Source organism: Alternaria hordeiaustralica, assembly GCF_023758085.1.
Source record: "Alternaria hordeiaustralica strain BMP 2776 chromosome Unknown scaffold_16, whole genome shotgun sequence".
NCBI classification, from domain to species: Eukaryota; Fungi; Ascomycota; class Dothideomycetes; order Pleosporales; family Pleosporaceae; genus Alternaria; species Alternaria hordeiaustralica.
This window is the reverse complement of record NW_026056788.1, coordinates 414199-439542: the sequence shown is the minus strand read 5'-3', so window position 1 is coordinate 439542 and position 25344 is coordinate 414199. Positions and strand designations below refer to the sequence as shown.

General features: G+C 53.6%; 10 protein-coding genes across 10 annotated transcripts; 4 read left to right on the top strand and 6 right to left on the bottom strand.

The window, feature by feature from the left end:
• Nucleotides 1-400: 400 nt before the first annotated feature.
• On the bottom strand, nucleotides 401-3016 carry J4E84_007436 (uncharacterized protein; the record flags this gene model as incomplete). The annotated part of the gene is made up of 6 exons (XM_049390020.1): nucleotides 401-1470; nucleotides 2011-2134; nucleotides 2183-2323; nucleotides 2402-2659; nucleotides 2722-2863; nucleotides 2967-3016. The coding sequence occupies 6 exons, from the start codon at nucleotides 3014-3016 to the stop codon at nucleotides 401-403; spliced, it is 1785 nt and encodes a 594-aa protein (XP_049242320.1).
• Nucleotides 3017-3563: 547 nt separating this feature from the next.
• On the bottom strand, nucleotides 3564-7045 carry NUT1 (mediator complex subunit; the record flags this gene model as incomplete). Its single annotated transcript, XM_049390019.1, has 7 exons — nucleotides 3564-4729; nucleotides 4783-5145; nucleotides 5192-5363; nucleotides 5415-5921; nucleotides 5968-6030; nucleotides 6076-6341; nucleotides 6433-7045. 7 exons carry the CDS (start codon nucleotides 7043-7045, stop codon nucleotides 3564-3566), a joined length of 3150 nt encoding a protein of 1049 aa, XP_049242319.1.
• A 551-nt stretch (nucleotides 7046-7596) lies between these two features.
• On the bottom strand, nucleotides 7597-8346 carry J4E84_007434 (uncharacterized protein; the record flags this gene model as incomplete). The annotated part of the gene is made up of 1 exon (XM_049390018.1): nucleotides 7597-8346. One exon carries the CDS (start codon nucleotides 8344-8346, stop codon nucleotides 7597-7599), a length of 750 nt encoding a protein of 249 aa, XP_049242318.1.
• Nucleotides 8347-9895: 1549 nt separating this feature from the next.
• On the top strand, nucleotides 9896-11244 carry J4E84_007433 (uncharacterized protein; the record flags this gene model as incomplete). The annotated part of the gene is made up of 7 exons (XM_049390017.1): nucleotides 9896-9934; nucleotides 9984-10076; nucleotides 10129-10142; nucleotides 10199-10526; nucleotides 10714-10787; nucleotides 10845-11134; nucleotides 11219-11244. The coding sequence occupies 7 exons, from the start codon at nucleotides 9896-9898 to the stop codon at nucleotides 11242-11244; spliced, it is 864 nt and encodes a 287-aa protein (XP_049242317.1).
• Nucleotides 11245-12179: 935 nt separating this feature from the next.
• Nucleotides 12180-13832, top strand: J4E84_007432 (uncharacterized protein; the record flags this gene model as incomplete). The annotated part of the gene is made up of 4 exons (XM_049390016.1): nucleotides 12180-12213; nucleotides 12259-12534; nucleotides 12587-12697; nucleotides 12907-13832. 4 exons carry the CDS (start codon nucleotides 12180-12182, stop codon nucleotides 13830-13832), a joined length of 1347 nt encoding a protein of 448 aa, XP_049242316.1.
• Nucleotides 13833-15414: 1582 nt separating this feature from the next.
• J4E84_007431 (uncharacterized protein) lies at nucleotides 15415-17878 on the bottom strand (the record flags this gene model as incomplete). Its single annotated transcript, XM_049390015.1, has 2 exons — nucleotides 15415-15588; nucleotides 15614-17878. 2 exons carry the CDS (start codon nucleotides 17876-17878, stop codon nucleotides 15415-15417), a joined length of 2439 nt encoding a protein of 812 aa, XP_049242315.1.
• Nucleotides 17879-18619: 741 nt separating this feature from the next.
• On the top strand, nucleotides 18620-20438 carry J4E84_007430 (uncharacterized protein; the record flags this gene model as incomplete). The annotated part of the gene is made up of 2 exons (XM_049390014.1): nucleotides 18620-19951; nucleotides 20010-20438. The coding sequence occupies 2 exons, from the start codon at nucleotides 18620-18622 to the stop codon at nucleotides 20436-20438; spliced, it is 1761 nt and encodes a 586-aa protein (XP_049242314.1).
• Nucleotides 20439-20759: 321 nt separating this feature from the next.
• J4E84_007429 (uncharacterized protein) lies at nucleotides 20760-21760 on the bottom strand (the record flags this gene model as incomplete). The annotated part of the gene is made up of 3 exons (XM_049390013.1): nucleotides 20760-21189; nucleotides 21240-21675; nucleotides 21730-21760. 3 exons carry the CDS (start codon nucleotides 21758-21760, stop codon nucleotides 20760-20762), a joined length of 897 nt encoding a protein of 298 aa, XP_049242313.1.
• Nucleotides 21761-22948: 1188 nt separating this feature from the next.
• On the top strand, nucleotides 22949-23345 carry J4E84_007428 (uncharacterized protein; the record flags this gene model as incomplete). The annotated part of the gene is made up of 2 exons (XM_049390012.1): nucleotides 22949-23236; nucleotides 23286-23345. 2 exons carry the CDS (start codon nucleotides 22949-22951, stop codon nucleotides 23343-23345), a joined length of 348 nt encoding a protein of 115 aa, XP_049242312.1.
• Nucleotides 23346-23697: 352 nt separating this feature from the next.
• On the bottom strand, nucleotides 23698-25204 carry J4E84_007427 (uncharacterized protein; the record flags this gene model as incomplete). The annotated part of the gene is made up of 4 exons (XM_049390011.1): nucleotides 23698-24233; nucleotides 24310-24610; nucleotides 24732-25001; nucleotides 25121-25204. The coding sequence occupies 4 exons, from the start codon at nucleotides 25202-25204 to the stop codon at nucleotides 23698-23700; spliced, it is 1191 nt and encodes a 396-aa protein (XP_049242311.1).
• Between the last annotated feature and the right edge of the window lie 140 nt (nucleotides 25205-25344).

Genomic DNA, 25344 nt, shown 5'->3' with positions numbered 1-25344 from the left:
TAAAGTATGCAACAGTAATACGTGCCTTTTTCACTTGCCGCGTCTAACCCCGCTGTCTGGCTTTCTAGAATGTGGGGTTGGCTGTTCCCGCGATGTCAAAGGTGTGCGCGTTCGTGCGTGTGGTACGAGGTTGCAGTGTTGTGGGTGGAAGAACCCTTGTAGAATGTGAGTGATCAGTCGAGGAAGGAGCGACGAAGAGCATATTGAGCAAGACATGGCTTGGCGAATCAGAGCCGAACGAACAACGCACCTTGACGAACACTTTCCGCTAACACTAAACTCGCTACACTAGGGTATATCTGTACGCTTTTAATCTCAAGATTCCACTTCCTCACCCTTCAGTCGTGGTATAACCATATTGATAGTAACCTTGAACTCCGACCACTCGCCCTCCCACTAATCACTCCACCTCAATCCCATCCACATCCTCCGTATCATCCAACGCCCTAACCACCTCCTCCATCTCCTTCGGACTCGTAATCCCCCAAACCCCACCCCCCTTAACAGCACCCTTCATGCCCACTTCCTTCCCCACAAGATTCCTGCCCACTTTCCCAGGCCCAATACCCACATACCGCATAATCTTCTCTTGCTCATGCAGGTATTTGACGCTCTTCCACCACTGCACCGTTTCCACGCAACTCCTTGCTAGCAAGTCTTTCAACTGCTCTTTGTCCTGGAAAGGTTTGCCGGACACGTTTGAGATGCACGGCATGATGCCCGGCCATGTTATAATATCGCGGCCGTCTTCCGTAAACTTGTGCAGGATGCGTTTCATCGTTTCGGCCGCAGGTTTCATAAGAAGGCTGTGAAATGGGGCGTCAGATTTAAGTCGTACATGTCTCGGGTCGTGGCCGCCGAATTGGCGCAGGTTGGTCAGGAGCGTGCTGATGCGTGTTATACTGCCACTCAGAACAATCTGGTTCTTCGAATTGAGATTCGCAATGGCGACTTGCTGGACGGCGGGGAGGTGGTCGTGGGAATCGGCTTTGGAGCCTAGGGCGAGGAACTCGTGGATGCCGTTGATGAGGGATTGCATGTGCTCTTCGGATTCGCAGACGAGGGCCACCATGCCGAACTCGCCGCCTTCTTCTGCAACGGCTTCTTGGCTGCATTTGCTCATTACTTCGGCTCGTCGGCGGACCATTTTTAGGGCGTCGTGGAAGGTGAGGTAGCCACCTGCAACCAGGGCTGCGAACTCTCCCAGTGAATGTCCCAGCGTGATGTCGACGCGCTCGCTGGTCTTGAAGCCAAACTCCTTCTCCAGTATCCGCAGTATCAGGATCGAGGTTGCCATAATGGCCGGTTGCGCGTTCTCGGTTCGTGTAAGCTCGGCATTCGTGCCAGACTCGATTGTCTTGGTAAGGGGCAGTTTGAGAGTCTCGTCAATCTCCTCGAGGATGGGTTTCGCGGTCTTGGGGAAGGCTTGCAGCCACGGTGTGCACATTCCTACGCGTTGTACGCCCTGACCTGATATTACTTAGCATACTGGAGTCGTGAAACATGTAGAAGCTCGGGAAAAGTACCAGGAAAGAAGATGGCAGTCTTGGGTCTCGTAGCGGGCGCATCTCGCACGCTGCTCATCCAGCGCCGCCGTGCAGGCTGACAATTGGCGCTCCGCTCGCCGCATCGCATACACCGTCGCGGAAGACGCGGGGCTGCTCTGGAAACGGTACTCAAAGAAGAAGACATGGCGTGTTTCGGGCTATGAAGTTCGGGGAGTCATGGTGTTGATTTCCAGCAGCTCTGCGGAGATGCGGAGGTTCGGGCGCGGGGAATTGACGTGAGGTGCCCTGCAGCTTGAATTAGCGCCGTGGGGTCACCCAACACCCACGGCCGAGGTCTTGCTTTTCCGCGACCAATCGTCACCGAGGCAGTGAGTGACATTTTTACAGGCAATGACAGTTATCGAATTAATTGCTAGACTGAAGTCTTCGAATGTAGATACTTCTATACCATCCTCTTACGCGCCCTGGATGTTGAGTCCAGCGTCAACCTGAATGCGCATACCAGTCATGCTAGTATTCTTCGCCAACATGACATACGCCGAAGCACAGTCATCCATGAAAGTCACATGCTTCAGTGCTGCAGCATTCGTGAGCTGCTCAATCTTCTCTTTGCTATACTTGAGGCCCTACGTAACTGTCAGCATGGCACGTCAGGATAGCTTCTGCGTCCTTACCCATTCGGTCAACAGTAAGCCTGGGAGAACGGTGTTGACGCGGATCTTGGGTCCGACGGTGGCGGCAAGGCATTTGACGAGTTGGAGCTGGGCTGCTTTGGTGACGGCGTAGGGCATGCTGGAGCCGCCTTGGCTGACACCCTGTGATTCGGTGTCAGTACTCAATTATTAAACCCATAGTCCGTAGTTGTGTCAAGATAAACGAAATTGAGAACGTACCGCAATACTGCCCGTAGTAATCATCAATCCACCCTCAGGATTCGCGTCAAACGTGCTCCTCGCCTCAGACAGCAATGCTTTGGGCACTTTGACATTCGCATTCCAGCACTTATCCCACTCTTCATCGCTCATGGAGTCGAGATCTTTCCACTCGGAGAAGCGCGTCCAGCCTGCGTTCGCAATGATAACATCTAGCCCTCCCAATTGTTCAATCGTCTCCTTAATTGCTCTCCTCGCCTCATCCGTGGATGTCATATCCTGTCGCACGTATAAGTATCTCTTGTTCCCAACTCTTAATTATCAAACCAACCACAACTCACAGCTTTGATAACAACAGCCTTAACCCCACACTCTTGACACGCCTTCTGCACATTCTGCGCCGGCTCAATCCGGTTGAAGTAGTTAATCGCCACATTGGCGCCCTCACTCGCAAACGTCGTGCTGAGGAGTTCGCCGAGGCCACTGGATGGGAGATATTAGTAAGAGATGACATTTAAAAGACGGCATAGTGGGTACGGAGTAAGATGTATGTAGGAAGGCATCCAGGAAGATATAATGTACATACGCTGATCCACCAGTAATAAGCACATTCCTGCCTTTGAGGTCGTACGGCATGTTTGCTACTTTGCTGCTTTGCTGTCTGCTCTGTGTGCGTTGGGTAGGCCTGGTGGAGATGTAGAATGCGATCAATGTGGTTCCTGTTTGTAGTTTTGGAGTAGGGCAGAGAAGATAAGCTTTCAGCAGGAAAGGCTTGGGATAGAGTTATCGAGAGTTCATTCGTGTGTTGTTTACAAGCTGACTGTCGGCACCGTCATCACCGTCGGGAAACATGGTGGGGCAATGGCTTCCGGAGTTTATGCAGGTGAGGACCACCCCCGCCCCCCCGGTTCTATCGTACTTCTTGCCGGTTTGGGGTTAGTAGGGTTACCTCGGTACAGTCATCCATACATTTACATGGCATGCAGCGGGTTGGTGTTTGCTCCCCTTGTATTGTATTATACTCGATTGTAGGACGCCGTAAGATGCGATAGTAAATAACCTCTCATAACCAACCATTCCGATCCAATCCATCCTAAGCGCTTATCCCAAGCATTGCCTTTGGAAGAATAGTCTACGTGCCTAGGTATGAATTCCATGAGGAAGAAGCCTCCTCAAACACACTCTACATGTTATCGAAATCCAGACCCCAGTCGTCATCTCCTCCGCCACCACCCATATCCATGTTCATGTCCATATCCATATCCATGCCCATACTACCCATGTCACCCAGATCCATACCAGGCAAGCTGCCCAAGTCTGTGCTCATATCGCCTGCGCCTGCATCGCCATTGCCCATGCCGATGTTAGACAGGTCTAAGCCTTCGGCACCGGTAAGTTCGTCCATACTGCGTTGCAGCGCCTTGTTATCCATGTTGGAAATGTCGTCTACCACCGTCGCGGCTGCTGCGTCGTCGATTGCTCGGTTCAGATCATCGGATATAGTTTGCGATTGCATGTCCCCGATGTTGACGCTCGGTATGTTGATGGGTGGTGCTTGGAGTCCAGCTTCGCTGAGGGAAGCAAAGTGCGCTTCCACTCGGCGGTGCAGACGCACTATTGTCTCTGCAGTCAGAGGATCTGTCGCGACCAGATTGGCTGCGCTCTCGAATTCCTGCTTGAGCATCTCGCGGAGATTCATGCGGGTCCGTTGTTGAGGCGGCGCTGGTATCGGGCTTCCCATCCAGTCTATCGTGATCGGACTGTCTTCAACCGTCGGGGCGCAGATGATAGACACGCCAATGTCGAGCGCAGCGGCCCCGTTGCCAGCATCTGTCTGCGCTTTCACCTCATCTATGATTGCGCGTAGCGTTCTGGTGGCACCAAGCATCTTCAGCGATGCGTAGATTTGGCGATGTGTATAGCCAGGTGGGTTTGGCTGTAACGAAGAAGTCGAAGCCCATTGGCATAGTTGTTGCATTGTATGCCGTAGAGATGTGTTCAAAGTGCTGTTCGGCGCATTCGTCCACTGGTCCACTTCCTTCAAGCTAGCGTATATGGATCGTTCGTAATGTGCATGCACCTTGATTGCCTGGATGAAGGGCTCAAGTGTCGTACGATTTGGCTCGCGCCGCTGTAGTGTACGGAAGCATTTCTCCAGGCGACTAGCCACCATCGCTATTATGGTCGAGTGCATGGCTTGTGCGTCGCCAGAAGAAGGAGTCGTCAGTATGATTTCATTGAAAATGCGTATCATTGAGTCGAGGTCCTTGTGTGTTTGAAGCAGCGCGTAGTTGGCCATCCACGTAAGACCTTCAATCAAAGACGGTAATAGGAAAGTCTCTCCGAGATCTGTAATCGAGTCAGTGTTGTTTCATTAGACGAGAACATTCGGGTGCCCTTACATTCCAAGCCTCCTTTGACCGACTCAAATGACAGTACGCCTGTCGAGCATGCAACAACAGTCTGCCTGAAAAGTGTCGGAACTATAAGATAGAAATCCTGTGGCCGACAGGATGCAAACACCTCATTGCTCAGCCCTTCCTTGTCGGCATCATAGAGCCCCTTGAGCCAGTTGCCGAGATGCTTGCCCTGTTCTTCGCTCAATTCGTCGGGGAGCATGCTATGGTGGCCGCGTTTCATAAGCTTGGCGATAAAAGTATCATGTCGGATGCCAATGTCGTGATATGTAAGATCATAGCGATATACGAAGGCCATAACGAGGACAAGTATTGCGCCAAACTCGTCGTAGACCGGTTGGTATTCACCTACATTCGTCAGTCACGAATCCTTGCAATATATAATGAAGCTAACCTTGATCGCTGTCGTAGTGCCACTCATCGAGGAATTGGCATAGTGGCCGCAGGATGCTTGCCGGCGAAGTGAATTGAAGCATGACATCCATTGCCTGCGGTTTTCTGAATATCAACGAGGACAGTTGCTTCAAGTACATGGTTGTTTGCGTTTCGCAGAGATGTGCTATGAACTGTCCTCACGTCAGCAGGTTCCTCTCGCAGTTCTTTGTATCATGTCTTACATCTGTAACAGCAGCGACGATGGCCCCGGCATTTCCATCCAGGCTCTCAAGCTCGTCAATGTATGTGCTAACTTTGTCGAAGTTCGACTTGCACTGACTGAGTAACTCCTTCCTCTCGTATCTCTTCGATGGAGGACCTTGCATAGGAGCTTCGCCAAGCAACCGCTCTACAGCACCAGCCGGAATAAGCCCATGGAGCGCGCAGGCATTCAGAAAGTCTTGCTTGACATCAGAGAGAGAGTTGTTACTTCCCATGATATCGTCGAATCCCTGCGAGAAAGACGGGAAAGCGTGGGGATCCACGTGACTGAGTGCTTGTGTGATGCACATTTCTGGTGTCATCGGAAATATCGACCCGGAGATTTGCACGAGGAGTAAGGGTACTTTGTTGATCAAGAATGATTTCAGGGGAAACATTGTCTGCGCTGGTTCACTGCGATACATGGCGTTGGCAAGGACATCGAAAGCGGCGGTGATCAAGTCCGTGGCCATGTTTTGTGCTTCCAACTGACGGGGATCAGCATTTCTTCGCGATCGAATGATTTAGGCCTACCTTGTATCGCGAATGGAGATAATTGATAATGATGAAATCATCAGTAAGAGGCCGCGCGACGAGCTTGGAACGTTAGCAACGTGCCACATCGTCAGCCGAAAGACGTACCAAGGCGTTCAAAAATACGTAGAGACCGGCTCGTGTATTCACCTGTGGAAGCTCCATCACAGCATCGAGCTGGAGTGCAGCGACTTCGAGACCGGCGCTCCCGTTTCCCTCTCCGTTCATGTTGGGAAGCTTCTCATAAAAATCGTGTCGTTTTTGCGAGAGCTCAAGTCTTTCAGCTAGTTGCAACGACTGGTGCGATCCGCCCGAGTTGTTGGAGAGAAATGGGATAAATGAAGAGAATGACTGGATAAAATGTTTGCGTATATCTAATGCATGTAAGTAGTGTACTTCTCAAGTCTTGAGCAAACCCATTCGAAAACATCGTACAAACATCAGAACAATTAGAGGTGCGCTTACCTTTCCCCTTGGGATTATTCAGTATCCGCAGAATTCTTGGGTTTTCTATTATGCCAATCACGAGCATCGCAAGCCCTTCCCGGACATTGATAGAGTGTTGTTGTGGTTGTTGGATACCAGCCATGGCCTGGATCATGGTATCACTGGTATGTGAAGTGACCATCGCCTGCATCCATCTTGTTACAACAATAAGCGTGCGCAAGCCTTCGGTGTTGTTGATAGGCCGTTCTTCGGCAGCAAAAGCCTTGTGCAAGCGGTGGAAGACGATTTCCTCGAGTTCTGGTGGATTGTCCCATTGCGGCTCCTTGGTCGGTTTCTCGTCGCCTGTCTTGACCGGAAGCCGGTCCTTGGAGTACAAGAACGTCAGCGTTAGAACATCAGAAGCATCGACCTTCTTCAGCGCTAGTAGCTGCTCGAGGAAGACGATGGAGCGCGGGTCGACATTGCTGGATCCTGCAACGCGTGGTCGAAGTACAAGGGCAGCAAGCTTCCGGCCAGGCAGTGGAGACTTCGCGTGCAGCTGCGCGACGGCTGCAGCGAACAGGTCAGGCTGGACGCGGCGCTCGAGGCACCTGTCCAAGAAAGTCGTCCATTCCTTGACCATGGACTCCATAGCCCATGTAGTTTAAGAATGCACCCTGGACGTTGGGCTGGTAGTTGGCAAGAAAAAGAATATGGGATGTGGTCCGGCGAGGAACAAAGGTGGTCGTGCTTAGCTGAGGTTGGCCGATGTTCCTTGGCAGGCACGATCCATGGATGCGGACAGCGCACAGAACCCGCGAACATTCCAACGCGTCTGGTCAGCAAAAGGAATAATACGCCAAGCCCTCCAAATTATATTATATGGCTGGATTTTCGTGTCTAGAATCAAAGGTAAAGAGATGATGGTGCGTGGAGCATAAGCCGTCAACTCTGATGCGTAACATTGATGGTATTGGAAATAGTTACATTACTACCGGATGATAGAAGCGTTCTCGCCCATGTCGTGGGACATGTACAACCATTGCGCAGCGATGGCGCGAAGTGCTGATCGCTGAAGACTGACCGCTAACCCCAGCCCTCGCCAACCCAAATAAATCCACACACGTCTTGGTGCGACGCAAATTACGGTCGTGATGCTGACGACCACCGTGCACTAGACAACGCCATACTCCACGCCAAGCTTCAAGAGGGACGGCGACGGGCATCCTGTAGCTGGTCGTCCGCATCCGGTGCCCGTGGGCCCACCATCCAGTCCTCCATGGCGAGCCACTGACTCCACGTCTTTTCGGCCCCCTCGATCTCGGCCAGCTGGACCTCCTGCAATGGCTTCAGGAAAGGCACTGACTCGTGCGGTGACATGTCGTACTGGCACTTGACCTTTGCCCAACCCACGCTCTTGGCTGCGAAAAGGTAGTTGCGACGCTCACACTCGTGCATTGGGCCGACTCCCTTTCTCCAGTCCTCGCCAAAGAAGCCGTGCATGATGCCTGGACTGTCCATTCCTGTGATGACAAGACGTCGAATGAAGGGCACAAGGGAGACCCATGCCGGCGCCGGCTGGCCTCGCGAATTGGTGACGGGACCTTGGCGGGGCCAGGGCATGTTGTATGCAGCAGCGCCCGACGAGTGAGGCAGCGGTCCTGAGGCGTTCATGAGGGGAGTCTGCGTCCATTGGAAAGGCAGGCAGATGTTGATGAGGGCGCACACTGCCTGCACGCCGTTGTCGTGCTGCGCATGGTCGAGGAAATAGCGCTGGCAGCTTTGGTATGCAGGGTGCCAGTCGAAGATGTCGAAGTGCGGCTCAGAAGAGGCGGTTGGCACAGATGGCGAGCCTCCTGATGAGGTGCTGCCGCGCGCAAAAGTTCCACCGCGAGTCTGAAAGGTCGGGTATCCCGCGGGGAAGTTTGTGGTGAAGCCGGGTAAACTTGTCATGATGAGGGCAGCGCAAGCTACTGCAGGAACGGCAAAAGTCAGCACAGCTGGTTGGTTGGCTGGAGGAGAACACCAGTTTGTGTACTCGCAGCTCGCAACTTACCGAGCTGGGTGCAACCAATGTCAAATAAACGTGCCGGTGCAGAATGTCGGGTCTGGCTAACAGCAGCCCAAGGGGACCAGGGTCTCAGGGTTCAGGCAGGATGAGACGAGGAACAGGATCAATGACGAAACGACCGAGTGGGCGGCTAGTTCAAGGCTGCTGCAGTGTCTGTTGCTTCGTGTTTTGGTAGCATGGATAGCGGGCGCGATAAGATGCTTTATACATGGGGAGGATGAGTATACGGATGCTGAGGCTTGAGAAGTTGCTTATATGGAGTGGCTTCGGTCGACGCCGCCCTGCTAACCTTGCGAGGAATTATTGAAGCCTCCGTGAGATGGCTGCGATTTTGGAATAATCCTGGCGATGATCAAGTCGAGCCACTCCGGCTCCCTTGATCGTTGACCAGTAAGTTCAGCGAGTCGGGCCAATGAGCGGCCACATAGGGCCTGGTGGAGCCGGCGATGGTGGCTGCGCAGTTCGCGGGTCGGCGGCCAGGACGACGGCTCCCGAGGCGGTCTATTCAAAAACTCTGTAGTAAACCAAGTGTCGTCAAGACTGCGCTACCTGCGCTGCCGTTGGCTGCTTGCGTGCGCTTCAGCCGACCGCTGCCCCCCTTTTTGCTGTTCCTTGTACATGTTGCTGCGCGATGATGGCCGTTTGGTCACCAAGACAGTGGCAGAGACCGACGGAGCGGCCGAGATGCAGGCGCATCGAGCCGGCTTTGCGACTGAGCCTTTCTGAGCGCGCCGGGTTGTTTTTGTCATGCTTGACTCTGGCTAGAATGACTAGAGTGACAGGCGCCTCCAAACGCCCGGGCGATAGATCTCGTCAATCGCGGTAGGGGATCCACTGCCATGGCATGTAAAACGGATGTTCGTGTGTCCGGAGAGCCACAATACCAGGGCGCCCACCAATGCGCTGCCTGTTCCCTCCAGCTTCACGAGCGCATCCCGCCGAAGAAGAATAGTTCCTCGCCGATCATCCAAGCCTGCCCGCCCTCGGTGAGGCTGTCCTACGTGGCTAACGAGACACTGTACGACAGGGCACTGGATGGTCGGGTCCTAGGCGCACGGTGCTGAGGTTGAGGACCTCGGGAGGTGGGGGCAGGCGCCCCAATCGGCAGGCACCGTCCGCACGATGCAGTCCACGGGTTGGTGAAGCCTATAGCCTGCGGGCGCATATGGCCCGTTTTGCTTTTGTGCGTGCAACGCATTCTTACTCCAACTGCAACAGACCAGGGACGCTGCGCAGCCATGACATGTCAGAGTCGTGACAGAGTCGTCACGATGAGGCCTCCACAATAGAGTTCACACCCCGGTCGTGACGGGCCATGATGTAACCAGTTCGCCGAGGAACTCCATTTAACTCTGCTGCCATCGTGGCTTGCCTCTTGCAGCATCGCACATCTACTTTCGTGTATGCACAACATAGCCCCCAGCAGTGAATATGGCACAGTCTTCCTTCTCATTGGCGTCGCGGACCAAGGTGCGTCGACGAGACCGTATTAGACGCCGCCCATGTCTGACAGTGGCAGCTTTCCAATGGCCTGTCCATGCCAACGATTCATCTCGGCGTTTACCTGACGTCCGGGAAGGAGACTTATCAAGCCGTCCGGTGGGCGCTTGAGGTATGCTTTTGCCGTTCCTGATGATCAGTAACCATAATGCTCACCACGGCAGGCTGGCTATCGAGCGTGAGTAGCATCACGAGACCAAGCTCTCACACGGCTGACGGATGACGCGTACACAGAGTCGATTCAGCTCAGATGTACCATAACGAGAAGGAGTCTGGCAAAGCCATCTCTGACTTTCTCGCAAGTGATGCTAACACCGAGTCGCTCAAGCGCGAAGACATCCACTTCACTTCCAAGCTAGCGTCCAACTCCGCATACGAAACGGCCCGCAAAGCCATCAAGAAATCTGTCAAGGAGGCGGGTCTTGGCTACATTGACCTATTTCTGTTACACTCCCCATATGGCGGCAAGCAGGCGCGTCTCGACAGCTGGAGAGCGGTGGAAGACGCTATCAATGACGGCGAAGTCAAGATTGGAGGCGTCTCCAATTATGGTGTCAAACATGTAAGTAGACCCTGGTTCCCGTCATTTTGCTTTAGTTGTCTCGGGAAGGCCCGTATTCAGTCTCTAGTGCGAACATACACCCAGGATAGGAAAGCCGTGGTAGTCGCCCTCATTGGACTCTTCAGTATAGTCATGAGCGTCACCGAACATTCAACGTCGCCGACGTCAATCACTGACGATATGGTAGTTGCAAGAGCTATTGGACTCCAACCCCCGGATTCCTCCAGCGGTTAACCAGATCGAAGTTCACCCGTTCAATACGTGAGTTCCCCGAAGGGACTGCATTGCATGCGTAACTGTGCTAACTTTGTACACTAGGCGGAAGGACATTACTTCCTTTTGCCAGCAGCACAACATTGTCGTAGAGGCATACGCGCCGCTGGCCCGAGCCTTGCGCATGACGCATCCGAAGATTGTGGCCCTGTCCAAGAAATATTCGTGCACTCCGGGCCAGCTCTTGGTCCGCTGGAGTCTGCAACACGGCTATGTGCCACTACCCAAGAGTGTGAAGAAGGAGCGAATCGTCGAGAACTCGCAGATTGGAGGCTTCGTAATCGAGGATGGCGACATGGAGACAATGGACGGTTTGGACGAATACCTGGTGACCGGTGAGTTCCTTTGGGTGCCTGGCATACGCAGCCATGTCGATACTCTCATCCCGCTGCTTTTGCTGACGTGCAATTTTTCTCCAGATTGGGACCCTACCGATTGCCCGTGAGTGTGCTCAGTGTGGAGGCAGAGATGTCGGGCGTGGGGGTCAGCGCGTGGAGGGTGGGAAATCGATCTCTTTCACATGCCACCAAATGTAGAAATAGAGCATGCTCATCTGTGACTATTTCCGATGCATGACTATGTCGATATTGTGACGCCGCCATCGAGTCTCAAGTCATGATCTTGCAGCTCAATGACTGCAATGCGCGCATATGCGCATGACGGAGTACGCGACGGTAGAGATTGAGGCAGTGCAATGTCGCAGAGAAGCTATTTCCATATTGCATAGGTTTTAAGCTTGTGGGACGACGTCGCATACAAAGGTGAGGATGTCCGGCATCTCCGCAGCAGGAGGTCGCCAGCGGCCGCTTCGCCAAGACAGTCTTGTGTGGCCCAAGCTCCCGCCCACATTCCGGCTTCTCCCACTCTCCCTGCCTGTTCCCTTTGCCCTGACACGCCACTAGGCGAAAGCCCAACGTAACAAGACTCCCTCGCGCGCCCGCCGACGTCGGCATCGCGTCGCCTCCCATGGTTTGACTCTCGACTATTACCGCCCGCCACGAGCCTCGAGTGGCCGGAGCCCCCGCTACTTCACGTGCAACCACCCCGCGATACTTGTCCTCGCCCGCCCATTGGCCAGTTCCTTATCAGTAGAAAAAGTGCACACCATGGTTTGCATCAACATGGCGTGCAGTAGACCCCATTGACCACTGAGACGGGTGAAGCACCCCAATCTCCCGGCCTCTGACGTACTCAAATCGAGTGCGACTTTGTTCCGCACCGTCACCGCAGGCCCAGCGAACTACCTAGCTTGCGCCGACTGCAATTATATATACCAGACATTCTCTCCTGCCTCTTCTCTCCATCAACTTGTGACTCTTGACTGTGTCAATTTCCATCACCTCACATCTTCTTCCAGTCCCCAAGATACCCAACATCACAATGTCTGAGCCCGAGTTTGAGCAAGCCAGGAAGGGTACGTTTGCGCCTCCACATCTGCAACACATCTAACACCTCACAGAGCTCGTCTCCACCCTCGAGGCCTCCTCCCTCTTCTCCAAGAACCCCGAATACAAGAAGGCCCTCGAGGTCGTCTCCGTCCCCGAGCGCATCATCCAGTTCCGCGTTGTCTGGGAGAACGACAAGGGCGAGTGCCAGGTCCAGAAGGGATACCGCGTGCAATTCAACTCTGCTCTCGGTCCCTACAAGGGCGGTCTCCGCTTCCACCCTACCGTCAACCTGTCTATCCTCAAGTTCTTGGGTTTCGAGCAGATCTTCAAGAATGCTCTCACCGGCCGTACGTCATACCCGACTCGAACGCACACAAACAACAAGCTAATACATCACAGTCAACATGGGCGGTGGCAAGGGAGGATGCGACTTCGACCCCAAGGGCAAGTCTGACAACGAGATCCGCAAGTTCTGCGTTGCCTTCATGAGAGAGCTCAACAAGCACATCGGTATGTCTTGACCCTAGCGCGTCCCTTCACTTCAGCCTCAGTGGGGCATGCACCTTCAACGGTTCGCATGCTCTTCCGACAGCAGACCAACGAGATCTGGCGCGTCTATCTTGCCTTATCTTCCCGTCTGTCTGGCACTGCCCCGTCGGCGACGTTCGCGCTGCTTTCTTGGTTCTCCACTAGGAACATTTCACTTACGTAAATCACAGGTGCTGACACAGACGTACCTGCGGGCGACATCGGCGTCGGTGGTCGCGAGATCGGTTACCTCTTCGGCGCATACCGAGCAGAGCGCAACCGCTGGGAGGGCGTCCTCACTGGCAAGGGTGGCTCATGGGGAGGCAGCTTGATCCGTCCCGAGGCCACCGGTTACGGTCTCGTATACTACGTTGACCACATGATCAACTACGCCTCAGGCGGAAAGGAGTCGTTCAAGGGCAAGCGCGTCGCCCTCTCTGGTTCCGGAAACGTCGCTCAGTACGCTGCGCTCAAGATCATCGAGCTCGGCGGCACCGTCATCTCCCTCAGCGACAGCAAGGGCGCTTTGATCGCCGAAGACGACAAGGGCTTCACCCCCGAGATCATCAACCAGATCGCCGCCCTCAAGTTGGAGCGCAAGGCTCTTACTGCTCTGGAGAACCACAGCTTCAAGTACATTGAGGGTGCCCGCCCATGGAAGGAGGTCAAGAATGTTGACGTTGCTCTTCCTTCAGCGACCCAGAACGAAGTCTCCGAGGACGAGGCCAAGGCTCTCATCGAGTCTGGTGCCAAGTTCATCGCTGAGGGTTCCAACATGGGCTGCACACAGGAGGCCATTGAGGTCTTCGAGGCTCACCGTCGCGAGAAGAAGGGCGAGGCCATCTGGTACGCCCCCGGAAAGGCCGCCAACGCCGGTGGTGTCGCCGTCTCTGGTCTCGAGATGGCCCAGAACTCCCAGCGTCTGTCATGGACCGCCGAGGAGGTCGACGAGAAGCTCAAGGGCATCATGAAGGACTGCTTCGAGAATTGCCTGGGTACTGCCAAGGAGTACTTCACCCCTGCCGAGGGAGAATTCCCATCCCTCGTCGGTGGTGCCAACGTTGCTGGTTTCCGCAAGGTCGCTGCCGCCATGCACGACCAGGGTGACTGGTGGTGAACAGTTCGCTGCTGAGCGGATTGCCTTTTGTATATGATACCTTACGATACCTTCATTGTCCTTGGCGTTCGGAAGCAGGAAGCTTCCACTTGTATATAGATACCTACATGAATAGAATCATGAAATACTTCATTACGTTTTGTTCAGCAAGCTTTACTTGAAACTGACTACCAACATTATCACACAGGCGCATCACCTTTCAACCGACACACAGGAGAAAACCGCACTCCAACCCTCCCAATACGACCCAGCTATCCAAAATAGACACACGATCCCAAGCCAATCTTCAGCATTTCACGACTCACAATATTCATCACGCCATCACGTCACCAAGCCTCTAGAAAATTACTCACCAACAAAAGCAAATGTTCAAAGTGTTTCCTAGTCAGGGCTCAAGCACAGTCGCGTGGCGCCCCTGGGCTTGCATTGCAGGACAGGACCCCTCCACGCGCCCACGCGCCCTGCCCCGCCAAAAAAGCAACGCAGCAAAGATTCCCGACCCCACTGCCTGCTCGTCCACGTCAAAGAAGCAAAAAAGCCCACACGCCAAATGCGAGTTGGGCGCGCATAGCTCATTACCGCTTTTGATTAGCGGCACGCCCGCGGCGAGGGAGTGAGTTGGTGTTATGTTATGCGTTTTGTCATGATGCGCCGGGGATGGGGGTGCGGTGGTACGGGTATGTCTTGAAAAATAGTCACCGTGATGAGATGCCGGCGCGTGAGTCTCGCGTCGCACAGTGGACGCCGATGTGCGGAAAAGACGTCGGGCTGGATAGGCACGGAACGGAAAAGTGTGAGGAGCCCTGGAGGGATGGGTTTCCTTGTTTGGTGTAGTTCGATATCGGAGGGCGATGTCGGGAGGTGTCGGGTTGGGGTTGCGATGGCCGGAGGGGGTAGGGATTGTTTTAGAGAGTGTGGACGGTTTGGATTTGATGAATTGTGAATGTCGAGTGATGGTCATGACGCTGATGGGTGGTGAAGATAACTGTTGTAGTGCGCGCTGTGCTATATACTGTGCGATCTCCTCCATCATCGCGGATCAGCATTAATCCTCACTGTAGATGTGAGAGGTGTGCATGAGCCTTTGCATCTGATGCACATAGATCATGTATTTAACGTTTGTATATTGCTACACCAGAAATCGCACATCATCCAAGCAGAGTAGTCCATTCCCTTAGTAAATCATCCACCTCGTCCACCTGACTTACCTTTTCCGTCTCATCAATGTAATTCCATGAATCCTCAGCCTCTTCATTTTCTGAAGTGTCTTCTTGACTACTTGGGGAAGAGTACTCTTCCGAGCTCTCTTGTCTCTGCCGTACAAATTGCTGTTCTCGAGCGTGAGGTAGTTTTTCAACTAGGGGTATGCGCATTAGCGATACTGCAATTAGTCCCTTGGGGAGAGTAATGAATGTTTCTGCAAGTTTCGAAAGGCACTTACGTTGCTCGTCTTCCGTCTCTGTGTCAATTGCACAAGGGATGACCTGTGGAAGACAGAGTGGTCCTCTTCGTCGTTCCCTTTCCGCCCCCGTGTTCTCTCCCTCCAACACCCGGTCACGCCGCGTTTCCTCTTGCAGCTTATTCATTCCATCTCCTTCTTGCTCACGCTCAATATATTCGCCGGGATTAAAATAGAGGCTAGAGACCCTGTGGTAGCGTTGGTAGTTTTGAGGAAAGCAGGGATGAGAGGGATGAGAGTGACGGCGACGACGGGGGCGGGCAGGCGATGGCTTGCGGTGGCGGTATCGTAGGGCCCCTACACTTTCTAAGGCCATTGTCACCATTCGCTCCTCTTCTGCCCTCTCCTCATCTCGGTTCGACTCCGACTCGCGATCCGTACCCTCTTCTTGCTTGTCGCTACCGTCTTCTGCTTGCTTGTCGCTATCGTCTTCTGCTTGCTTGTCGCTATCGTCTTCTGCTTGCTTGTCGCTATCGTCTTCTGCTGGCTTGTACTGGAACTGCCAAACTCCAGAACTAACGCCGACCAGAACACGAGAGCGGGAGCGTGACCGTTCATGGTGTCTGGTAGCTGCGCCGATGCGACCTCTTAGGCCTGCTGACTCTGGGATGTCTTCGTTGCGATCAATAGGCTTGCGTGTCCTCGACGCCCCTGACGACGCGCGTTGCCAGTGGGGTACTTTACCACTACTACGAGTCGAAGATGAATCCGTGTTCGACCCTTTCCGCTCCTCTTGCTCTTGTCGTTTTTGTTCTTCCTCTCTCTTTTCCTCTCTCATATCCTCTTTCCCTTCTTCTCTCATCCTCCTTTTCACTTCTTTGATCCTCTTTCTCGCTTCTTCTAGCCTTCTCTCTCTTCTTTCCGCCCTCTCTTCTTCCTTAGCTTTCGTTTCAGCTTGGTCGATAGGAGGTGCAATTTCGTCGTTGCGCAAATTCCATGGGTCTTGTGAGCCTGCGAACGGGACGACCTGACTAGAGGGTGGACGTCCAGCGGATAGGGATTTTGCTGTTGTTCGGAAGTGACGCGGGCGCCTCCTCCGTTCTCCTGTTTCCAGTCGTTCGTTCTTGTTCTTGTCTTTCTTGGAACGTCGTTCGGCCTCTTGATTGAGTTCACTAGATGCATAATGGCTGCTTTTTATCTCTTCAGATGTATATCCGTGTGACGATAAAGGGGATTCATCGCGGGCTGACTGCGATGGCTGTACAGGTAGGCGGTCATAGCGCCTTCTAGCTGCTCTATGTATACGATCGATTCGATCGGGTACCTCGATTTCAAGTCCACCGTCTGAAGCTTCATCCGTCTCTGTGTCGGTCCCAGTGCTGGTCTTTTGGAGTTTAGGTGCGGAATCCGCGCGGTAACTACTTGACCTATACTCTTCCTTAGAAGACAAGCCGACAGATATGTCGTCGCTATTGGGGCGCATTGCAGTACGGTAGGCTATTGTGGCCATCATTTCATCTCGTCTTTCGCGCTCGAGACGTACTTCCCGTTCTTCCAGCAAAGCTAGTTCTCTCTCATCATCCAGCAAGCTCTCAGGAGGTTGGTAGTAAATAGCACTATGTCGTTCTCGCTTTCGCTCCAGCTCGGAGCTCTGCACCATCTCCTCTCTTAACCTTTCGGGCCTCAAACGAGCGGGGCGAGGTTTCCTGGGAGGCTCTACATGTGCCGCCGCATCGGATACCATGGAAGTCTTGGTGCGCCTCTTGTTGATCGATTGCCGGATTTTCGCATCAGTGACATAGGGTTGAGACTTGCCAAGCAGAACACTGTCGAGATGAGAGCGAGCGAGAAAGTAGGATCCGATAGCCTTCTGATGGTGATCTGAGTGGTCATCCCCATCTACTTGTTCGGCCAAAGCCAGCTGCAGTGTCTCAATGTCTGTGAGCAGGCTTCGTACATGGTCCACACATGTGGCAAGCGTATCGGGGTTGACTGTTGAGCCCATGGCTCCCGCAGCGTTGAAGATGTTAGACGACGAAGCAACGTCGTCTTTGTCCTGTAGCGATCGATCACCATCATCAACGATAGTGCTGCCATCGCTTATACTGAAGTTTCTCAGCGACTCTTCGTACTTCTTTGTGGCCTGCTTCTTGTTCTCAAGCAATTGCTTGATCTCGTTCCGGTGTTTCGCTTCAGCTTCGCGGTTGTACTTCTCCGATGAAACTTGGTGGGCGTGTATGAGCACCTGCATCAACAGCTCCAGCGTGCTCTTGAGCTTATCGATCTGACTTCGCAGCAGTTCGATCTTGTTGTCTTTAAAGGGTAACATCAGCCGACCCATCTTCCCTGGCTTGCCCTTGTTGATTTTTAACTCAAGTTCTGTGAAGACCGCAAAACATTCCTTGATCGTCTCGTTCGCCGTCCTGACTGCATTTTCTGAAATCAAGTTTGCAGTCTCGTCTCTCTCGAAGATGGCCCCCAGCTCTTGGATGACGAAGCTTGTGAGCTTGACTTCGTTCGCGATATCCTTGATTCTGCGATCGGCAGAAGCCACACCATCGGCATACTGGTACAGCGTCTGGGACAGCTTCAAGCCAGCGCCAGCCAACTGCACGACACTGGCGACTAGGCCTACCACCTCGGCCATGATAGAATTACGTGCAGCTACGGAAAGATGTGGTTGTTAAGCATATTGGAAAAAAGATGACGATGGCTTCGAGAGAAGTTGTGAAATGTGCAAGAACATGGTGACAACGATGTGATTGTAGCAGCTTCAGTCTGTTGATGCCTCGAGCTAAGCGGGCTGAGTTGCGGCTGAGTGCGCGGGGTAGCACGCCGAGCTGCGCTGCACGAACACGACCCGTGATGAAACAGCCTTGCATCTCATTTCGCAAGCAGTCATCAATTAAGCGCTTCATCTCGAGAACACTGCGAACATCCCACGACGTGAATAGGACTTCGGACGGGCTAACCGCGCGAAGCATAGTTTAGACCGCAAACTTGGATAGTTCGTTCGCAAGGTTCCCTCAAGCATCATCGAGCGTCAAGATCCCTGCCTGTCAGCCGTCTTTCCACTGATCGCCACGCGCTGGCTGTCCCAATTGGGTGCCACACTTCTCCTGCGCCACAGAACCACGGTATGATATCATGGGGTCTTCAGCGGGCAGAGAGGCCTTCCAAGGTTGCTTCGGGTTTCGTCCTCGATACAAAGGCTTCCCCGCTACTGACATTGACGCACCTTGCACATACTCACATACTGTTTGTTATACATACAGTGTTTTCTTATTCCAGGGTCAAGAGCTTCGACCACCGTTCCCTAGACCTACTCTCCACGTGCTCATCGTAATCGGGTCCCACCTGTCAACCGAATTTGGGTGTACTGCTGGCAATGGATGACGGTTTCCGACAGCCAGCCAAACTTCAAAAGCGAAAGAGTCGCGAACGACAGGAGCTTGAGCAGATGACCGGTGGCTTGAGTGGTCAACCCGCAGCCAATTCCTCGCAACCAATGTCCGGCTCCGACAACATGACGTCGGCTGAGAAGGAAAAGCGATCGAAATGGCGCATGTCCAACCCATTCTCTTCCAAAGAGAAGGCCTCGAAAGATAGTCTTAACCCTACTCATAAAGAGGAAGAAAAGGAAAAGGCGCGCAGGGATGCCGACTCGGCGTATTACAGTAGCGAGCGCAGCAGCGCAGATCCGAGCTTCAAGAACCAAGCTCGTCCCATCTCCGGTGAACAGTACAACCATCCGCCCACGAACACCCAGGCACCTCCCGCTCACACTACACCACCGAACGGGCAACATCAGAGTACCCTTGCGCCTCCCACGCAAACCCAACAAACGCTTCAAAGCCGGTCGAGCCATGAAGATGTGGGCCGAGAGACATATCGCGATGCCGGTTCGGGCAACATCGTCACCGTCACAACGACCACCACAACGACGACGACCACTACAACCGGCCCGGGTGGCTCCACCACTGTAGAGCAGCCCCGCGGCGACAGCGTTGCTCCGTCTGAGCAAAGCGTACACACTTCTGGTCCCAGCCCACCACAGCCGGCTCCTCCTCAGCCGGACAACCACTATCATCAAGGCCCCGGTCTATCAGCGCAGTCCGCTATACCTCATAACATCACTCCACCAGTGCCCATGAGCAACAACCAGCCAGGCAACAGACTCTCTCCACAAGTCTCCAACACCGACGGCCCTTCGTCTCCACCCATACCAGCGAAGAACAACATACGGCATAGGGTAGAGCTGGACTCGGTATCGCCAGGAGTTCAGAGGCCGAACCCGATGGAGGAAGTTGTCAGCCCAGTCACTCCCAGCAGCCCAAACCGTGCGAACTTCTCTTACCCTGCGAGAGCACCACCTCAAGGAGTTCCACGACAGGTGCCTGGAAATGGCATCCATCCAGACCACCAGCGGATGGACTCTCAACAACACCAGGAGGGTATTCCACCCGTACCTCCAGTTCCAGGCCAACAGCAACCACCAAGGCGATCGAGCATTCCTCAAATGCCCGCATACCAACAGCAGCAGTCCGGCATGCCGCCCGTGCCGAACCAGCAGCCATCAAGCATACCCCCTAGCCTCCAGTCCGGCATCAACACCAACAATGTCAACGATTCAGACCGCCCGGTTCCATACCGCGCTGGTCATGATCTGAACAAGCAGAGCACGATGGCAAACCTCAAAGCAGCGGCAGCGGGTATCCACGTAAGCGTCTCACATACTCCCACTCTCCATGCGTACACATACTAATACCGTTTCACAGGGCGCAGGCGAAACCCTCCGCGGAACCTTCAACGACACATTCGACCGCCGCAACCCCGCCGCGCACGCCAAAAACCAAGCCGTCATCGACAAAGGCCGATCAGAAATCGAAGCCGCACGCGCCCGCCAATACGCTGCCCAGCAACAGCAGCAGCAGCAGCAGCAGCAGCAACAACCACACATGGGGAATCATACGTCGGTGTCACACCCCCAGCCACAAGGACCTACAATCGGGGCTGCACCACCCCCTCCTTCTCAAGCGGGTGCAGGGCCGTCAGCGGTACCGGGCAAGACGGCGTATCAAGGGCCGCCGGTGTCTGGATCGCAGATTGAGGGGAGGAGTGGTGGAGGGGGGAAACTGAGTAATATTATGAAGAAGATGAAGGAGGGGCCTACTCCGAGGCAGGATGGGGCTGCGAATCACTCTTGAGGATGTGGTTTGATATGGGATTGTAATGCGATGCGATGAGTTTGTGCAGGGCCAGATACCATAGTGGATGTTTCAATGCGATGATTGCAATGACTCTATTTTACTTTGGACGGAAGTGAGTTGAGCAATGGGTATAAATAACCTACGATGTAGCATGCATGCCGTTAGAATTGAAAGACCGCAACCATCATTACATGTATCACGGCATGAGAAATAGGGTCATTGACATTATGGTTCGTTCATTTGACTATATTACATGTTCGTAACCTCGTAAGATGCATCATCCACGTCGACGTCAGAATAGCGTTCCTCAACCCCCACCTAACCGTTGACGATAGTACCACCGTTAGCGTGAATAGTCTGCCCACTAATCGAGCTGCTATCATTGCTAGCCAAGAAGACAAAGCAAGTAGCAATCTCGCTAGGCTGGCTCGGCCTGCCAATCGGCGCAGTGAACTGCTTGATAGCCTCGTCGTTCATAGTAGCAGGGATGAGAGGAGTCCAGACGGGACCGGGTGCAACGGCGTTGACGCGGATACCCCGTCCGACGTACTGGTTTGAGAGACCGCGGGTGAAGGCCACGATGGCGCCCTTGGTGGAGGTGTAGTCGAGGAGGTCGGGGCGGCCGACGTAGGCGTTGATGGAGGCGTTGTTGATGATTGTTGCGCCGCGCTTCATGTGGGGGAGGGCGTACTTGGAGAGGTAGAAGAAGGGGTGGATGTTTGTGTCGAAGGTGTGGAGCCATTGTTCCCTGGGCAATGTAAGTATGTCTTCTGGGTAAGAAGAGGAGGTGGTACGCACTCGGAAAGGTCGTGGATGTCGTTGATCATCATCTGGTAAGCGTGGTTGTTGACAAGGATATCAATGCCACCCATCTGCTTGACAGCCTCGTCGATGACCTTCTGGCAGTTTGCCCTCTCCTTCAGGTTGACAGCCAGAGTGTAGCACTTCTGTCCCTTCTCCTCAACCATCTTCTTGGTGTCTTGTGCGTCCTTCTCTTCCTCGGGGAGGTAGGCAATGAAGCTGTCGGCTCCCTCCATGGCGAAGAGAACGGCGATTGAGCGGCCAATGCCGGAGTCTCCGCCGGTGATGATGGCGCGCTTGCCCTTGAGCTTGCCGGCCGCTTTGTACTTCTCAGCACCTCCCTCGGGTGTTGGGAGCTCGTCGACCTTAGGCAGGGGGTCTAGCTTGGACTCGAGACCAGGGGCCTGTTGATGCTGAACATCGGGCTGGAAGCCTGTGATACTTGGTAAGTACAGGAAAGTAATCGGACGCTATCGTGCTTGCTTACCCTGCTCGAACTGTCCCTTGTTGGACGACATGTTGTATGGTTGTTTGTGGGTATCTCGAGATTATAAAGAAGTGTCTAAATTGAATAAATTGAGTGCAGTTATTTGACTCAAGGTGAAGTTGGTGTAATCGTCGAAGCCAGCGCCGTTCAAAGTGGAACTTTTATTGACGTTCATGATTTCTTGTGACATCACAAGGCTGTCACGGCACGCTCATGTGCAAGAGTGGAGCCTGGCGTGGTAAGAGTTAGGCGGAACATCACCGAAGGATGGGACTATTGAAATGCCCATCGACGATAGAATGCCATCGGTCGATGTGTCGATGCTGGCACGAACTGGTGGGAACGGCTAACGTCGCCTCAGCCTTACCCGTAGCTTCATCGCGCTCTTTCGCACGGCCTCATGATCGACAGCTGTATTCTTTTGAAGGACACAAGAACCTCCAGCTGAGAAGAGTATTCAGACTGTATCTCGGATTACTTACGAGAAATGCAGTCAGGGTACCTTCTGAGGCAACCCCACCAAGCTCATCGGTCGCGACGTCATCGAGTCGATCAGGTCTACAACACCTTTCCAGACTTCATCATCTTCACAGCCTTATCTTAATGAAATCAGTACCGTATTACCACCGACTGCCATCTCATCCAACACCCCGGCGCCGCATTCGCAATCTTCACAACCCAGCGATGACGCCGATGAAGCTATTCAGAGGTATGACGTAGTTCCCGCCCTAAAATCAGGGTCCAGCCGCGCCGCGCTATGACCGCATCCAGCCTCGGCCGACCACTGCGATCCCAAGACCCCTAGCACCAACGGCCATCGTAACTCGCTGTTGCATGGAACAAGCCACACCAAGGCCGTTGTGACAAGGTAAAAAGCTGTTAGGGCACGTCATGCGCCACGACTCATGTAACCAGGGCACAAGCTTGTCCGGGTCCCTGCATGACGTGAGATAGACGATCGCAGCCAGATGCAGGGTGCTGGGCATGTGTAGAACTTGATTTCAGGGACTTGGAAGGGAACGAGATTGCGTGGACTGGGTTTGGGGTCCTTGGGGAGGATGTGGTATAAGATGGGGGGTTATAGCACATCTTTGTGTATTCACATCACTACACCATTCAACTTGTTATAAGCTATCCATCCTAAGAGCTTCCAACTCTACAACACACCCTATCTCTACTTCAACCAAACCAAACCTACCAAAACACCTTTTCAGCAATCATGCCTCTCGCCCGCCGCGCCGCTCCTCGCACCACTACACGTGCTCGCCCGTCCCTGAAGACCCGCCTGCTGGGTGGACGCAAGACACGCACCACCAAGCGCGCACCCGCGACTACCGTCACCACTACCACGACTACCAGGACCACTCGCACAACTGGTGGTCGCCACGGTCACGCTACTACTGCGGCCCCAGTTCACCACCACAAGCGCCATGCTACCATGGGTGACAAGGTCAGCGGAATGATGATGAAGTTGAGGGGTTCTTTGACTCGCAGGCCGGGTCTCAAGGTAAGCAATCGTTGTTCTTGATGGATTGTACTTTACTAACGTTATGTAGGCTGCTGGCACTCGCCGCATGCACGGTACTGACGGTCGCAACGCCCGCCGTGTCCACTAAGCTTCTTTGACGAAAGCTACGAGAGAATTTCCTTTATTGTTAGCATGACGATGAGTGTACGATAGGCATGGAGATACCCGATGTTCGAGCGTTTAGCACTTAATGAATCTCATAAAGTTCCACCTTCATCACTTTCAGTTCAATCCAAGTGTGCAACGCTGTATATTTTGATCGTGATCAACAGCTACATGGGACTACTCAATGAGCTCAGCCTTTCTCGGATCATCTCTGCTTAGCCCTACTCCCACCGGCTCGCATGTCCCCACTAAGCGTGCTTATGCAGGAACATCCACAGGATAGCGTATGAACGCGAGATGTACGCTGTCAGCTACATCCGTCCATCTCGAAACCTTCAATCCTCCTCAGGCGCACGGTAGCCGTCAGGACCCCGGAGAATCTTCTCACGGAGGTCCGGTCGACCGAGCCAGGATATGTACCAGGTAGGTTGACCATGCTTGATGCGGCACTTTGTATCCCAGCGACCTCCAACAGACTGGTTGTGTTTCTCATACTCGTCGTCCAAGTTATCTCCGTGAGGTTTGCTACGATCCATACAATCAAGGCACATGCCATTGAAGTATCCGAGCGTGTTGGACATCGCCTTGAGGACGGTGCTCTCCCAGTCGATGCTACGGCAGCGATTGCACTTCGCAGTGTACGAGTAATCGAAGGCCTTGAGGCGACGTACGACCTGACCAATACTGGAGTAGTTGAGGACATCGTCGACTGGCCAAGCATCGCACTTGGTGAGGGCTAGCTGATAGCGACCGATAGTGGCATCCCAGCAGGAGCACAGCGAAGTCTCGGAACGAAGGATTCTGCCGACGCGCGAATAGAGTGACTTATGAAGAGAGTTACGGAGGCCTCCGCGGGCATGGTTCAGAGGACCTGTTGATCAATGTTGGCATTCAGAATTTTCTGGTACGTGCGTGTGAATGGGCAGAAAAGAGAGGAAGAGACTTACCGACAAACATGCGCTCGTTGATGTGAAGGTGCTTGGGACCCTTGAAACCCTTCGGCGGACGCTCCTTGACGTGTCCAACATGCTCATAGGCGAGGTACTTGGTGACGCGCGCATAGCCGACAACATGGTTGAAGATATAGCAAGGGTATGCGAGGGCTCGAGCAGTCGGAACAGTCAGGTCGACTTTGGCCATGTTCTTCTCGTACCACTTGTTGAACCAAGGCCCCAAAGTCTCTTTGATGTTGCCTTCTTGACGGGTGTCCCACAGCGATATCGCATGCCAGACTCCCACAAGCGAGACCTATCAAGCTGTTAGCACGAATAATAAGATGTCTCAGGACTGCGTTGGCAAAGCATAGCAAGGGAGCTACATACTAGTAATAAGTTAGCAAGATATCTTGAGAGCTATTCATGGCGGCTACTCTACCCTTGAAGAGACCCAACTCTTCCAGTCGCTGTTCGGGGAGCTCATGGAGATGGGCGAGCCAGATGAGGGTACCCTCCTTGTTCTCACCGTCGTAGTCGGATGTGGCGTCACCACCGAAGGTAAGCTCTGTCTTGTCCTTGCTAGCTTCGAGGAGAGCCTTCAGATAAGGTGACCTGGTACAGATATCCAAACTGACGAGCAGGTCTGTGACGTGTTTGACGCCATCGTCATCGACTGAGCCAATGATGGTAATGCACAGATCAGACTGCGCAAAAGGTCAGCTAGACGTCGCATTAACCCAGAAGTCTACATTGCCTGGGTCTCTCGGCGAGCTTCGTCTTCATCACTATTGTAGACTGCAGGGCACAGGTGAAGGTCGCTTACCAAGCCAGCTTCGGTCGTGAGCACAATGTCCTGGTCTTGGACCAAAGACACCGCCGGTCCTTTGCGGGCAGTGAGTCCTGGCATCGTGGGCGATTTGCTGATGCGACGATTGTATCTGACAGAGTGAAAATCGGAACGTGTGTAAACACTGTAGATAGAAAGAGCAACGCTTGGCGTTGCCGCCAACAACACGCTCTCATGTGACTGGCTACAACAAAGGGCAG